The sequence below is a fragment of the Thamnophis sirtalis genome, unplaced genomic scaffold (genome assembly GCF_051295495.1).
Source record: "Thamnophis sirtalis isolate CommonGarterSnake01/CBP01778 unplaced genomic scaffold, rThaSir2_p1.2 scaffold_5, whole genome shotgun sequence".
Classification (NCBI taxonomy): Eukaryota; Metazoa; Chordata; class Lepidosauria; order Squamata; family Natricidae; genus Thamnophis; species Thamnophis sirtalis.
The window spans coordinates 128,596,298-128,613,067 of record NW_028261385.1 but is presented as its reverse complement, the minus strand read 5'-3'; the positions used below and the strand labels follow the sequence as shown (position 1 = coordinate 128,613,067).

Below are 16,770 nucleotides of genomic sequence, written 5' to 3'. Positions count from 1 at the left end.
TATTGCCCCCACCAATTTGGGTCCTCATTTTACCCACCTACGAAGGATTGAAGGCTGAGTCAACTTTGAGCTTGATGAGATTTGAACTGCCAAATTGCAGGCAGGCAGCAACAGCAGAAGTAGCCTGCAGTACTGCGTTCTAACCAGTACTTCAGGCTACTTCTGCTGCCTGCTGGCTGGCTGCAATTTGACAGTTCAAATCACATCAAGCTCAAGGTTGTCTCAGCCTTCCATCCTTCCAAGGATATACCACCGCGGCTCATAAGATCACATAAAGACAAGAAGAAATTGCTGCAGTGGATACAGTATGTACTTGTGCAATTCAGAGGAGCAGACATTCAATGCAGTGTACAAGTGTAGTGCAGAGTGTACAGTGTACACTACAATGTACAAATGCAACACAAAAGTGCAATGCAGTAATCTATGCACTACACAGTGCATTTATTACAAACGCACTACAGTGACCCATGACACCAAAAAGGGAAACAAATGGCCTTTACAATATCTTCCAACAAAATGGATACCCATATAACTTTATCAAAAAGTATCTGACTACTCAACCCAGTATACAACACAACATACAGAGTTCTGGAAAAAAATTATACTACTATACATCAAAAGCATATAAAAAACAACCAACAGCCTACTACAGCCACATAGCATCACCATAGCACACAAACCAACTAAAACCCTCCAAAACATAAGTAAACCAAAAAAAAACCAGCAGCCCAAGGAAAAAAACCAACAGGAATCATATACAACATACAGTGTAAAAACTGTTAACGACCACTATGTAGGGTAGACAGAAGACAAAGCAAATCCAAGAACATCAGCTAGCAGTCAGAAGACACAATGAAAACTCCTTAATTTTACAACACATAGACGGACTCAATTTCAAATCAGCCATCAATGCACCCATAGAAATAAATCAATAATTATACACCACTCAAAAGAGACAATAAAAAAAACTAAGAAGTATGAAAATATACTAAAACACATCCTCTCTAGCAGCCAACACCCAGATAAACAGGGATTAACACCAGGCAAACAATCAAGCAGAAAAAACAGTTGAGAATCTACCAAGGAGAAAACCATACTGTCATCAAAACTGGCAGGACAAGCTACTGTGTATAAACAGGGAGCAAATCCCACACCTACACTGATGATGTTGCCTAACTGGAGCAGTGTTTACAAGCTAACAACCAAGCTCAGAGAGCACTGGGACCCCACAGTTCAATCCTAAGCTATGTACATTCTCTTCTATTGGAATAAGATAATTGTTTTTAAATGCAGCTTCATGCAGTAGCAGCAAAAACCTGTTGATAAAACAATGCATATCCCCTGCATGTCTAGTGTTGTGCTGCGATAACATCGTTCCCCTTATTTTTGCAGAAGTTGAAGCACAAACCATTGAGGAACTAAAGCAACAGAAGGCATTTGTGAAACTTCAGAAGAAGCACTACAAAGAAATGAAGGATCTTGTGAAGAGACATCACAAAAAAACAACAGATCTTATAAAAGAGCATACCTCAAAATATAATGAAATTCAAAATGATTATCTGCGACGGAGGGCAGTGTTGGAGAAAACAGCTAAGAGAGACAGTAAGAAAAAGTATGTCTATCTTCTTACAAAGATTCCTTTGGCCTTTCTTGCAAATAGTTTATTTCATGATTGGGTCTCATGTGTCCTTCCAGACAATACTGGAGTTTCCATTATGCTGAGTGAAGCAATTTCTGTTGTGCTGCTTTATATATAAAGCCACTGTGATGTGGGAGGGACACAGTGGCTCAGTGGCTAAGACACTGAGCTTGCGAAAAAGGATGGCCGGCAGTTCGGTGGTTCAAATCCTTAGTGCTGCATAACGGAGTGAGCTCCCGTTACTTGTCCCAGCTTCTGCCTACCTAGCAGTTCGAAAGCATGTAAATATGCAAGTAGAAAAATAGGGACCACCTTTGGTGGGAAGGTAACAGTGTTCCATGCTCCTTCGGCATTTAGTCATGACAGCTACATGACCACGGAGACGTCTTCAGACAGTGCTGACTCTTAGATGAGCAGTGCCCCCGAGATGGGAACACAAAGGTTTCTCTCGCACACATATGTGAGAGGGGAACCTTTACCTTTATCTTTAGCTTACTGTGATGTGGAAGCTTCTGCCATTCACGACAGTGACAAATTGATCCAGGGGTTGGTACGGCATGTAGTTATGAGTAATATTCAGAAAAATTGACTAAAAACTGTCCTACAGCTCTCTGGTCAGGCCTACATTAACAGAATGACAGAGTTGGAAAGGGCCTTGGAGATCTCCTAATCCAACTTTCTGCTCAGGCAGGAAACTTTATACTATTTCAGACAAGCAGTAGTCCAATCTCTGCTTTAAAAACTCCAGTGCTAGAGCACCCACATCTTCTGGAGGCAAGTCATTAAGTGTTTTTAAAAAGTGCTTAGTGTCTCTTGACTGGTGTCATTCGATTTTTTTAACACAAAAATATGTGGGAGAGAGAAATGGGCAGAGGTTTTCAGCATTAAGGTCTTACAAGACGTTGCGGATGTTGATGCTGGGGGAGAAGGGCCACATGCAGCGTGCATACATCTGAATGTCCATCAGAGAGATGAAGGCCCTCATCCGTATCCCATCAGTTTACAGAAAGTTTCAGGGGTCAGACCCAGTAACTAGGTCAGAATTCAATGCCAATAAATTTAAGCCATTTTCTCTTTGCGTAGGTGTTCCCAGCCTCATTGTCAGAGTGGGTTTCTAGATTTGAGCTGCTACCCTTCATCCTTATATTTGCACAAATCTCACATTGTGTTCAGGGCTTGATTATTACCTTTCTCCAGATGGAACTTGGTCCTTTAGCCATCTCTCCTTTTAAGCTTGTGGTTTCCTAGGCAACTGGCTTAATACCTGGGTAGAACTATAAGCATCTCTGATATAACTGTCAGGGCTCAGGGAGATGCATTTCATTTATATTGGCCTGGCTTTTAATTTTGGGATTGGGGGGTGGGGTGGTGGTGGAATGTACTACTGTTATTATTTATTTTGCAGTTGCTCTGTTTGGTTCACATGCTCCATTCATCGCTTTCCCTTCTCGCCTCACTTTCATAGTAGCAGTTCTTTCCCAAGACCAAAAATATCACGCTGTTCCTTAGGGAGTTTTGTTCAGTTTCCATTTTGTGCAGATTATTTTTCTCATTTGGGTTTTGTATGTTGTTCCAAGCTTGCTTTCCTTTGACAAATCCTTAGTCTTTATGAACTCTGCTCTTTGGAGTTCATTAAATAGTTTCACATTAGGATGCTATGCGGTTTGGGGATGCTCAGATTTTTTTTTTTTTTTTTTGGTAAAAAAATGAACCAATTGATTTGGTAAACTGAATTGTGAAATAATGCTAATCCAATTGATTTGGTAAACTGAATTGTGAAATAATGCTAATCCCAATGACATTGATAATGTCATTAGTTGAAACTAATGAAACCCAAAGCTTCAATATTTTGTCTTATTTCTCCAATATTCATTGAAAAGTCATCAATTGAGTTACCCAACAATAATAATCTAACCAACCTTCATCCCTTTTTGTTATAGAACTGCTGTTCCTAGCAGCTTTCTTTTAGGGGTACTATAGAAATTGAATTAAATTCAAGATTGTTGTCTGAATGCTCTGGTCATCCATATTTCAAGATATGAAGAATTCTCTATATACATATGTGAACACCAGATGTACACATTTGCCATAAGACAAGGAAAAAAGAGTTCAATAATCTTTGCTAGGTCAATGTTATACTGGCTAATGGAATAATGGGAGTCATCTGGGGGACCAGATCTCTGTATTTGTATTGCTGAAATTTATATTTATTATTCTGTATTGTGCTCTAGAAGTGAAACTGGCAGCCCAGATCATAGCCCTTCAACTGTTGAACAAGAGTTGGCTGCCCTTGATTCAGAAATGACACAGAAGTTAATAGAGCTCAAAGAAAAACAGCAGCAGCAGCTGCTGAACCTGCGACAAGAACAGTACTACAGTGAAAAGTACCAGAAACAAGCACATATTAAATTGGTATGTACTATACATAAACATTGCTTCCCTGCTCTGTATGATGAATATTACCCCAAACACTGTACACAAACCTCTTCAGTTTGACCTCTTCAGAACCTACCTAGGGAAGTTTCTCTGTAACCCATCTCATGGCCCTGCTTCTTGGCATTATGCATGGATCTATTTACTGACATATATCTCCATCTGTCTTGACATGCGATAAACAGTTGGAACTCTGTGAGCGTGGCAGGAATTTAAAATAGGGAAACCAGAAATATACATTACATTCACTTTAGACTTGTTGGTTCAATGTTGTGGGAAGTTATCATCCAGCCCTCTCCCAGAAAAATGAAATATCCTAGGAAATATTGAAAAGGCAGAATATTTCTCTGGATGTGAAAAGAAACATGTTTCAAAAGACAGAATAGTTGCCTATAGCTTTCTGCCCATCCCCAGCTAATGGGCCATTAAGATGGCCAGGCTAGCCCACTTTACATAATAAAGACTTCTCCTCACTGCAGCTGTAGGGGGAAGGGATATTACTCAACTGACCACAAGGCAACTGAGAACTCATCACAGCCTAGAGAGTAGCCCCCTGCATGGCACCATGGGAGTCTGACAACCAGTCAGAATACATTTCTTACACAGGAACAGGAAACAGAGAGGTGGGACTGAACAGGGTATAAAAGCCTAGCAAGCCCCTTCCTCAGCCCTTCTCTTCTTCTCCATCAACATTGAAACATGTGATCACCTTTTCTGTTCAGGGCTCAAGCCATGTGGCCCTGCCCAACAATAAACCATCTTTCCAAGCAGCCTCCATGTCTCCGGTGTCTTCTTCCCCACTTGGAGCTGAACCCAAAAGGACATTTCTTTCAACAATGTAATAGATGTACAAATGTAATTTGTATTAAGTTATTTAATATTTTTAGTCAGCGCCTTTCCTACTTTCTGTATTTGTGATTATTGAGATCAGATGCAAACCTTCCAGTTTTGCTCACCACAAGTAACAAAAGGTGAGCTCCAATATATTATGGTGGTAATACTATGGCTTGGAGATCTTTGTCTCTTCTGGCTTTGTGACTTAAGACTGTCATGCTATGCAGTGCTGTCACTCGAAAGTTTCAGAAAGCATTTCAAAATGAGCAGTTAAATTAATGTAGCCTATAAAAATTGGAAACAAGAGCTTTGTTACCACTAAGATGTCTTCTAACTACTTGTTTGTGCCAGAAAGCCTCCTGTAAATTTATGTTTTCTAAATGGAAGCTATAAAGAACAAAACAATATTTTGTATTTGTTGTCCCCAGAGCAGCTGTTATTTTTACAGCTGTGATTCAGACACCCTGCATGGAGCAGCTCTTTGGGCTAAATGAAGAGTCCGATCAGATAATAATAGATGCTTTGGAATGTCAAGAAAAAAGAGAATGAGGCAATGGAATGTTACTATTATTTCAATCTGCCTCAGAATGTATATTTGTCCAAATTAATGACATTCCAACAAGCCTTCATTCTATCTGTATAATATGGGAAAACAGATTAGTCTTGTGTTTGCTCATTTATTAAGCCTTATGAACCAGAATAGGGAACTGGCATCACAGTTCACAAGTATGGCTGTAAACATAGCTTCCTACTAAAAGGCATGAAATTCCAGTCATATCATTGCTAAGATAATTTAAACACTTATCTGTCCTCACTAAACATATGCTGCTATATACAGGAAACTTACCTGGTGCTGAATCATAGAGTGTAGACCTCGAAGGCACAAACTTATTAATTAGAACTAGTATTATTAACTAGAATTAGTATTGCTGATTAATTTATATATACTGTATTTACTTTTAATTCCATATATTTGGTCCAGGGGTGTGTTTTCAAATCCAGTTTTCAGAACTTGAATTTTTAAATACTGTAACAATCTGCTTGATTGTGCTTTCTGATGAGCAGATGGTTTCTTATATGAAACATAATGGAATTTGTTCCTCATTCACTATTCTGTCATACTAAAGTTACTTTAGTATGATAAAAATTAAGAATAACATGATATTTGTAATGCATTGGAAATTAGTAGACAGAAATCGGTGATCACCAGGGAATTAGTAGACAGAAATAAGTGATCACACGGTATCTATCTGCAGGAAGCCTTAAAATAATGATGAGATACAGAGATTCATAAATACTGTCCATGTAGGCCTGATGGATTGTCTTAGGTTACCCCGCTCTTTTGGATGAGATTGGAAAGTAACAGGAAGCAAAAATGTATCTGTCCTTGTATTAAGCATTACCTGTTCTTGACAGCATTGTCCCAGATCTAAACCATACAAGCTTGTATAGACCTAAAGTCCTGTTCTGGTTAAAGGCAAATTTTAAATTAAAATCTCTTCATGTTTGGGGGAAATTATTTCTATTTATTATATATGTAGAAGTGTCCTTGCCATTGGACAGAGTAAAACATGTTGATCCAGGTAATGGATGTAGCAATATCCAGGCATAATTCTGGCTATTTTGTTTTCTGGTTCTTTCTCTAATCCCGAGGTAAGTGGTAGCGGTACTTATTCTTTGCTGACCTAGTCTGATTGGGTTGATTATTTTGCCTAATTATCCTCTCCAGCTTGTCACAGGTGGGAAATGTCCCCTGACTGTGCTAATAGGAAGAAGGATGATTATTCAAAGAGTAATCATGTATTCATGTATGTATGTATGGTATGTTGCTCCACTGATCTGATATAGGCTACTGGCCTATTTAAGTCAATATTATCCAACTAGTGGTAGCTTTCTAGATGGGAGTCTATTCTAGTCCTTCCTGAAATTTTTGCCTAGCAGTTGCTATCTGACTAACCATCCATCCTGAGGGCAGAGCAGGTAGAATCCTAAAGTCTCACTGTACAGGTAGTCATCGAGAAACAACAGGCCATGTAACGCCCATTCCAAACAACCAGTACCCCAAAACAACAAGTAACCTATTTCAAAGTTATGACAGACGCAGCATTCCTGTGGTCATTCGCACTTACGACAGACCAGAGGGATACTGCAGTGGTTTCCCTTGCCACCCCCTGCAACACTTAGGCCTGCTCCCCATGACTCCTGGAAGCAGCCGCCATTTTCAGCACCCCGACAATTCCTTGCTAAAATGGCGGCTGCTTGCAGAGCTTTCTCTGCTAATTAGCTGTCCATAGGAATGCTGCAAAATTCTCCTGGCTCTCTAGGCTTTGGACTTAATCCAGGCTAAAGAGTAGAGGTGACAAGATGTTTCTTCAGCTTTTTTCCACTGAAGTAAAAAAAAAAAAGTTATCTCTAAAGGTTGTGCCAAAAAAATGTTTAGTCTTTGCAAGCTTTAGCTCTCCTGCTAGAGCTAAAGTTAAGTCCTGCTAGGACTTAAAGACTAGACTGTAGAGTGCCCTCTACTGTAAAAAGCTACAGAATTTTTTTTCTCCTTGCCTGTTTGTTTCCTCTTTTCTTCAGCCTGAAGTCAAGTTATGGTTTCCATATAGATATTGGTTACAAAGCAGAGGAACAGTTTAGTTTTAGAACTTAACTGGGGCGGAAAGAGATTTAAGATTTAAGATTTAATTTATTTGTATGCCGCCCTTCTCCGGGAGGGACTCAGGGCGGTGAACAACTCAAAAGGGGAAAGGGGATACAAACACAATACACGTAATTAAAATACACAAGAGTCATACAGCCATACAAGTCGAGAGGGGAGGGGAACTCATCAACCCCAGGCCTGCCGGCACAGCCAGGTTTTGACGGCTTTCCGGAAGGCCTGGAGAGGGGTGAGGGTCCGAATCTCTGCGGGGAGTTCATTCCAAAGGGCCGGAGCTGCAACAGAGAAGGCCCTCACCCGGGTGGTAGCCAGATGGCATTGGCTGGTAGACGGAACCCGGAGGAGGCCGACCCTGTGCGATCTAACGGGTCTGTTGGAGGTAATTGGCAGCAGGCGGTCTCTCAAGAGGCGGGAAGAAAGGTCAACGAGTCCATCCCTACCAGCTTCTTTGTTGTTGTTTTTTTGTTTGTTTTGTTTTTTTATATAAATTTTTATTTTAAACACATAAACACATCAACAAAAACATGACTTAAGACAACATAGGAACAAGAAGTTCCATCATATATCATACAGCAGTTCCGTATCGGTTTCTTTGCAGTTAGTGTTTTCCCTTCTATACATTTCTATCTTGCATTCATGGTCTCCTTATTCGTTATCCATTTTTATGTACAATTCTATATTTATTTACACTTAGCTATTTATAACCAAATATTGTTTACCTATATATTGTGCTATATATTCTTACTGTCATTTATTCTCTTACATACAATTATAGATATAAATTCACATGGTTATTCTTTTTCTTTGCCATTCTTATACTATTGTTATTCCATTTTAAAGGTTATAAGGTACAGTTTGGATTGTTTTGTTTACCATCCCTAGTGCCTGTTATGACACCACCTTATTTTCTCTTTCTTTTCTCTCTCCCTTCCTTCTCTATTTCCTTCCTTCTAGCTCTCCTTCCCCTTCTTTCTTCCCTTACCTCTCCCCTACTCTTACCCTCTCTCTTCCCCTTCCTACCCTCTCTCCTTCTCTTTCTCTCCCTTCCTCCCTCCTCTCCTTGTTTTTGTTATTGAAGAAATGTAGCTTTTGGAGAGAGTGGGGGGCATTAAGTAGGGAAAGGGTTTTGGGAAGCTCTTCCTGGAGTTACCTTCTGTGCAAAGGCCCTCTTCTCAAAGCCTAGAGAGGCAGGAGAGCTTTGCAGCCACCCCATGGACAGCTGATGGGCAAACACATGATTAGCAGAGAACATTCCAAAAGGCTAGGGAACTAGTTCTTGTTTTACCCCAGAAAGGCAGAGCAAAGGGAGAATTAGGAAAGAAAAGTGATCCCAGGGTTTAACTTCCCCATTGTTTCTGGTTGCCCAGACAGTCAGCTGTGCTGCGGCCCGGTATCTGGGGGTAGAGGAGATCTGAGACAGGTGGGCTGGTGCTTGCATTAGGCCTTCCAGGATCTCCCACCACTTCCACTTAAAGACCCATGCACTCATTTAATGAATGTGTTGGGGAGAACAAGGATGGCTGGTCGATGGCAGGCTCCATTAGGGTCAAAACCTGAAGACTATCTGTGCAATACTTACCAAATGAATGTAGCTGGTGCAATTTATGACATATCTGTTTTTATCCCCTCCTAAGCTTATACAGAAGCTGACAGATGTAGCAGAAGAATGCCAAAGCAACCAACTAAAGAAGCTGAAAGAGATTTGCGAAAGGTAAAGACTACTTACGGTACCCATTCTTTTGACTACCATTCTAGATGTACTTACATTAGAGTAACTCCCCAGTCAAGGCACAGGGAGTCACTTCTGGGTGAATGTGCACAGCATAACTTTTGTTCTGTTTTCTTCTTTTATAAAAAAAACCAAATCTGGATTTGTTGAAGAGAAAAGAAAGATCTGAAGAAAAAGATGGACAAGAAAAGGCAAGAGAAGATCACTGAAGCAAAGTCCAAGGATAGAAGTCAAATGGATGAGTAAGTGCAGTCTTCAATTCTCACCTTAATTTGTATCCAGAAGACCTGAAACACCAATAGAAGAAAATCCTAATAGATAGATAGATAGATAGATAGATAGATAGATAGATAGATAGATAGATAGATAGACAGACAGACAGACAGACAGACAGACAGACAGACAGACAGACAGACAGACAGACAGACAGACAGACAGACAGACAGATGTTTGACTACGGATCTCCACAGATTATATTAAAAAAAACAGGCAGAACAGTAGCTGTAGGGATATAGGAAAGGTTACATAAAGACATGCGCAGCAAACTGCCATGATCTCAGTAACTGGTTACCTCAGATTCCTATGAGCTCACCTAATTAGCAGAACCAGGCACTACCAGGAACTATTGAGCTATGTGAGATTCTACCCTGGGTGGGATGTTCTTAGAGATTGACAAGGAGAATGTGCCAATTACAATGCTGTTGCTGTATGCTTATTGCTTTGCTGGTAAAAACTGTATAAAAAGAATAAACCCTGCGTAGGCAGAGAGGCATTTTGGAATGAATCCTGTGATGTCTGGACTCTATCAAGTAGCATAGATTCCCACAGTGGATGTGCATTATTTTTCCTTTATTTAGAAGAGCTTATCTTATTTCTTGTCTGAATCATCCTCAAGGCAGTTTAAAATCAATCATGATGACACCCATAACAGCACATGACAAAGAGCACACAATCCCTTTGAAATAAAGGATTAAACCATTTTGAAATCTGATGAAGAATACCCAGGGCAATATATGTAAAATTTGGCTTTGATTTTCTCTTAGTGAAGTTTACCAATTATCTTATAAACAAATTATTTGTGGCAGAAAACCAGTAACCAATTTTTTTAAAAAATAAATGGGATTAATCATTTTTCATTTTCCTCTCAGGGAGAAGACAGAAATGATTCGCTCATATATTCAAGAGGTGGTACAGTACATTAAAAGAGTAAGTCTACTGCCTAAAACATGTATTCACCTTGGCATAAAGATGACATCATCCATTTCAGTATTTAGGCTGATTTGCACATTGTAATTATCTTGAAATACCAAAACCTCACGGTAATAGTAGTGCATATTTTTTGTGCAGAGACAATTTCTAGTTCCAATGTCCAAATAGTGCTAAAATTTTGTAAATTTAGTTTACCATTTTTCCTTTATTCTCCGGAGGCAGATCAGATTTTACCTGCCTGCAAATGTAACAGCACCACAATTGAGATAAGAAGGAATACGGAGAAGTTGAACAGTTGTGTTTCAGATGTAGGACTTCAATTGCTACTTGTTTTGCTATGGAATATAATTTTGTTTGGGGTTTTCTTTCTGTCTGATACCTTGAGTGCTTTTGGTAGATGATATATTTGTTCAACACATACATACATTCATACATGCATGACGGGTCCTTGGTGCTCTCTGAGTTTGCTTGTTTTCTTGCCGACGTTTCGTTACTCTGACTAAGTTTTCCTCCTGGGAAACCCTGGTACAAGATCGATCAACATGGCAGACACTGATCCACTAAGGCTGCCACATATTGGAAGACAGAAGAACAACCATAGCACAAGAGAAATGAGCACTCCACAAAGCCAGAACTGCAAATGCTTCAACAATGGTGCCCACACATGCCTGCCAACATGTGGCAGAACATTTCATGCCTGTATAGGCCTTACCAGCCACCTGGGAACACATCGTGGACAGCCCACAACCTGTTATATGTCACGGTCCTCTTTGAACATGATGGATGAACATCATCAGTCTGACTAGGTAACATCATCAGTTACCTAGTGATGTTAAGGAGCCGAGGTGGTGCAGTGGTTAGGGTGCAGTACTGCAGGCCACCTCAGCTGACTGTGATCTGCAGTTCAGCGGTTCAAATCTCACCGGCTCAAGATGGACTCAGCCTTCCATCCTTCTGAGGTGGGTGAAATGAGGACCCAGACTATGGGGGCAAGTTGCTGACACAATTTGCTAAAAAATCTGTAAACCACTTAGAGAGGGCTGAAAGCCCTATGAAGCGGTATATAAGTCTAATTAATTAATAAATAATAAATAAATAAATGTTACCTAGTTAGGATAATGAAACGTTAGCAAGAAATCAAGCAAACTCAGAGATCACCAAGAACCTGTCATGTCAATCCTGAGCTACAAATATTCTCCTTTATGCGTGCATACTTCAGATGAACATCAAATAATATCTTTGAAATCCACGTCCTGTTCTTGTATGACAAAGTTATGCCCCAAAAGTGCTGTTCAGAAATAGATTTTTAAAAAATCACTTAGTTGCAGTAAGATTGCATGACAAATCAAATAGAGCATTTATAAAAGCAAATGCTTTCCAGTAACATGCAATTGTTCTTTATGAGCAAACTTTATTTTGGTGTAGTGGTTAAGCATCACCAGGCTTGAAACTCAGAGATTTGTGAGTTCTAGTCCTGCCTGAGGCACAAAGCCAGTTGAGTGACTTTAAGCCAATCACTTTCTCTCAGCCCTAGGAAGGAGGCAATGGCAAATCATTTCAGTAAAACCTTGTCAAGAAAACTGCAGGCAGTCTCTGAGAATCAGACATGATTGAAAATAGAATTAAAAATAAAATTAGCATGCTTGTCAGTATCTGGTTTCTGTCTCCTTTATTTCCCCATCTCTTCAAAGCTCTGTGATTTGCATGTTGTCTGTTGAAAAAAAATGCTATTTTTCTAAAACAAGTTAGCAATGAGACCAATTAAGCCATTCACTCTCTTCAGAGCAGATGGCACTTCACCTAATGACACAGAAGTTGGTATTAAAAATTATCAACATACTCCAAGACCTTTGCAGGAACATAAATATGTTTAGATTAAAAAAAGGACAGTGTGGCTGGCTACTTGGCCTAATTAAATGCTGCGATTAATCACCATATATTAAGAATGTATCTTCCATTTTCAACTGCACATTTCCAGCTAATATAACTTTAAATTGGAAACAAATCAACTGACATTCCTTGAAGTCTTACCCGAAAGAAGTTGACTACTTTAATAATAATGACATTTTATGTCAAAATGTTCTCTAAAACTTTGTTACCCAAGATAATTATTATATCGAAGAGCCACAGTAGCACAGTGGTTAGAATGCAGTATTGCAGGCGACTTCTGCTGACTGCCGTCTGCCAGCAGTTTCACCGGCTCAAGGTTGACTCAGCCTTCCATCCTTCCGAGGTGGGTAAAACGAGGACCCAGATTGTTGGGGGAAATATGCTGACTCTGTAAGCCGCTTATAGAGGACTGTAAAGCACTGTGAAGTGGTATATAAGTCTAAGTGTTATTGCTATTGCATTCTTGAGTGTGAAACTGAGGAATTCAGATAGGCATGTCAATTATAGTGGACTTTGTTTTTCAATTACAGCTAGAAGATGCCCAGACCAAAAGGCAGGAAAAACTTGTGGAGAAACACAAAGAGATCCGTCAGCAAATACTGGATGAAAAGCCCAAGGTAAGAGAACTTGAGTACAAATAAGTTCATAATTAATAAGTATGAGACTGATATCAGGTAAATATACAAATATTCCATGGTATGGAAAAGCACAAGTATATATTTGAAATACCATCCATCAAGAATATTGTTAACCTGTGTGGATTGATAAATGTCTATCATTTTGTTTGGGAATATCTTTGACCAGCAGAGGGTGCAATACATTAATAGATGTGTAAAAAAAAATAGCACATTTACTCTTGTTTTTGTTGTAACATGCAAGAAAGCGCAGTGTTTTTGGGTCTCAGCAAATTAGCAAAATGCAAAGAATATAGTATGCTGTAAGATGCTCTTTCAAGATGCCGATATGATGAGGCGTGTTTTGAATTCTTGTCTATTCTTCTCAGTGGAGCAGATGACGTATGCATAGACTTTGAACATAATATCATATTTGTTTTGTGGGGTTTTCCCAGTCTCTTGTCAGGAGGTCTGCAATTAGTTTCCGATGGTCATATTGCTTATTCTGGCAGCTGATGCAATCCTTGAAATTAATTCATTGTGTTTTTGGTTGTGCTTTTCGCCAGTTAACAAATAAAGGCAATCAGATAAATGTTTTAGACTGTTTTCTTGGTAAGTTCACTATAGTTACCCTAACTGACTACACTTGTGATTGCATAGGAAAATAGGTGACATTTTCTAAGTGCATGGAAATTATAAAATGATTAGCTGTATTTTATAGGCAGAAAATAATATAATATTCAAGTCAGAACATTTTTTCTCCTTCTTTTTTCTTATGGCTCAAGTTCTTATACAAGCCAATGATTTTAAAAGGGATCTGGAATGTACCAGTATATGTTATTTCAAATAAGAAATATGCCTCTTGTTGAAAACAATCACTATTCTGTGAGTTTGGGTGCCAGCAAAATGCATCACTTCTGAAGAATTAATGGAGAATGGTCCTCAATTCATGAAGTCTGAAGAGGAAAACCCTTGTGATGTAGTTGAAGAATCTCCCTTCTCCCAAGTAGCCCAACAAACATTGAAGGTGTTCAGAGTTCAAGAGGTGTATTGTTTAAGTATTTGTGGGAACAGGCGGAAGGGGATAAGGAATGGAGTATCCTGAATAGGAGCATTGGATACTGCAATATTTGATATTGCTGGGACAATGAAGGCATCTTTCCTTGATTATATAATCAATAATTCTCTGTCATCTTGAAACTCAAAGGGCAGATTTCTCACTTTCCTGAACTGGAGCTAGTATATACCTGATTATTTCTTTCAAGCTCACTTATCTGGAAATATGCTTGCTTAAGGTATTTCATGATTAGATATAAACAAGGGTGATACAGGTATTTAATCAGATTTAGACAAGCTCTTTATCACTTGTCTGAATCCCATATTATGAATCTGTTTCAGCTTCACTGAATTCCTGCAGTTTAGTATCATGGCATCATACAATAAAATTAAAATTAGAGGCACCAATAATTTAAAAATCATCTTTTTGTCATATATCTAAGGGTCTTTTTTCTGTTACTGTCACTAAGCTCCAGGTGTGTACAGAAATAAAACCAAGAAATCAAACACAAATGGCATACTTATTTTTCTTACAACAGTGGCAGAAAATTAATTCAGTTGTAGATTGAGAAATGTTGCTGCCCAACTACAAATTACCTACAAGATTTATCTGATGTAATATGCTGCCAAACCATCTGTGCAGTATTTGCACACTCTGCTTAAGCCATTAAAATCATCTCATTTTGGAATTCATATCCTCTTTCCAGATAATCCTGGTTGGCTAAATCTAACTCTGACTTTTTAGAATTGAAAGACAGTGAGTGCTATCGCACATGGAGGGAACTCCATGCGACCCTACCTGGATCGGGACGCCCTTCAGACAGTCACTCACGCCCTTGTGACCTCAAGACTGGATTATTGTAATGCGCTCTACATGGGGCTGCCCTTGAAGAGTGTTCGAAGACTCCAGTTAGTCCAGAACGCAGCTGCGCGAGCGATTGTGGGTGCACCCAGGTACACCCACGTCACACCTATCCTCCGCAAGCTGCACTAGCTACCCATTAGTCTCCGAATCCGCTTCAAGGTGTTGGTCGCTACCTATAAAGCCCTACATGGCATCGGACCTGGGTACCTGAGAGACCGCCTCCTGCCGATTACCTCCCTCAGACCGATTAGATCTCACAGGTTAGGTCTCCTCCGGATTCCATCTGCCAAGCCAATGTCGGCTGGCGACCCCCCGGGGGAGAGCCTTCTCTGTTGCAGCTCCAGCCCTCTGGAATGATCTCCCTGTCGAGATCCAGACCCTTACTACCCTCCCGGCCTTCCGCAAAGCCACCAAGTCCTGGCTGCTCCAGCTGGCCGCGGGGCCTGTGAAATAACCAGCCCCACGGAAATTGTGAATGTTGTGGTTTTGTTTTTAAAGTGTTGTCTTTGTCTAGTTTTCCCCCTTTCTCTTGTCTATTGTGAGCCGCCTGGAGTCCTTCGGGAGTGGATGGCATACAAGACAAATAAAATAAAATAAAATAAAAATCAAACTCTGCCTTTGCCTTCCCTCCGCCCACCTCCCAAACAGCTTGCTCCAAATACTACTTGGCTGTGGAAAATTGGGAAGTTAAGAAAAGTTGGGAAATTAGCTTTTTTTTTCTGTCACTGTGCCTCAATCTCAGGAAGCAACCTCTTATCAGTAATCCTGCACCTCATCTGAAAGTACTTTGCTTTGAAATTTAACAGTTTAACAGAGTTGGAAGGGACCTTGTAAGTCATCCAGTCCAACCAACCCCCAAAGCTGGAGACCCTACAACTCCTCTGACAGATGGGAATCCAGTCTCTTCTTGAAAGCTTCCAGTGATGAAGCCCCCACAACTTCTGAAGGCAAAATGTTCCATTGGTTGATTGCTTTCACTGTCAGAAAATTTCTTCTTATTTCCAGGTTGAATCTCTCCTTGTTCAGTTTCCATCCATTATTCCTTGTCTGGCCTTCAGGTGCTTTCGAAAATAGCTTGACCCCCTTCTCTTTGTGGCAGCCCCTCAAATATTGAAACACTGCTATCATGTCTCCCCTGGTCCTTCTCTTCACTAGACTAGCCACGCCCAGTTCCTACAATGGTTCATTGTATGTTTTAGCCGCCAGTCCCCTAATCATCTTGGTTGCTGTTCTCTGCACTCTTTCTACGGTCTCAAAATTGAAAAGGCTGTCTCTCTACTACTCACTACCCATCTCTCAGGAAGAGAAAACTTGGAGTAGCATTGTTAAACATTGGGAAGGAAAATTTGTTTTTCATTGATTAACAACTTTAGCAACCAGTGAATTGTAGTGCAGTAAGACTCAAATTAAAGGTAGGCCTCAATTCACAACCATTATTTTAGTGATCATTCAAAAAATGTTGCTTACAACCAGACACACTTACAACTGACATAGCATCTCCATGGTCATGTGATCAGAATTCAGGTGCTTGGCAACTGGCATGTATTAACAACAGTTGCAATATGCCAGGATCATGGAAGAGCCGAGTTGGTGCAGTGGGTAGAGTGCAGTACTGCAGGCCACTTCAGCTGACTGTTATCTGCAGTTCAGCGGTTCTAATCTCACCGGCTCAAGGTTGACTCAGCCTTCCATCCTTCCGAGGTGGGTGAAATGAGGACCCAGACTGTGGGGGCAATATGCTGACTCTGTAAACCGCTTAGAGAGGGCTGAAAGCCCTATGAAGCGGTATATAAGTCTAAATGCTATTGCTATTGCCATTTGTGACCTTCCCAGCTGGCT

The 16,770-nt window shown here is 40.1% G+C and overlaps 1 protein-coding gene across 1 annotated transcript in view; it reads left to right on the top strand.

Annotated features, from left to right (window-relative positions):
• Nucleotides 1-16,770, top strand: part of PLCB1 (phospholipase C beta 1) — a 474,251-nt gene that overhangs the window by 401,558 nt on the left and 55,923 nt on the right. Inside the window, exons 26-31 of the mRNA XM_087716872.1 lie at nucleotides 1,393-1,612; nucleotides 3,871-4,051; nucleotides 9,203-9,279; nucleotides 9,450-9,539; nucleotides 10,446-10,503; nucleotides 12,927-13,013. Of these exons, the coding sequence (XP_087572998.1) occupies nucleotides 1,393-1,612; nucleotides 3,871-4,051; nucleotides 9,203-9,279; nucleotides 9,450-9,539; nucleotides 10,446-10,503; nucleotides 12,927-13,013 (713 nt within the window). The remainder of the gene's footprint in view (nucleotides 1-1,392; nucleotides 1,613-3,870; nucleotides 4,052-9,202; nucleotides 9,280-9,449; nucleotides 9,540-10,445; nucleotides 10,504-12,926; nucleotides 13,014-16,770) is intronic.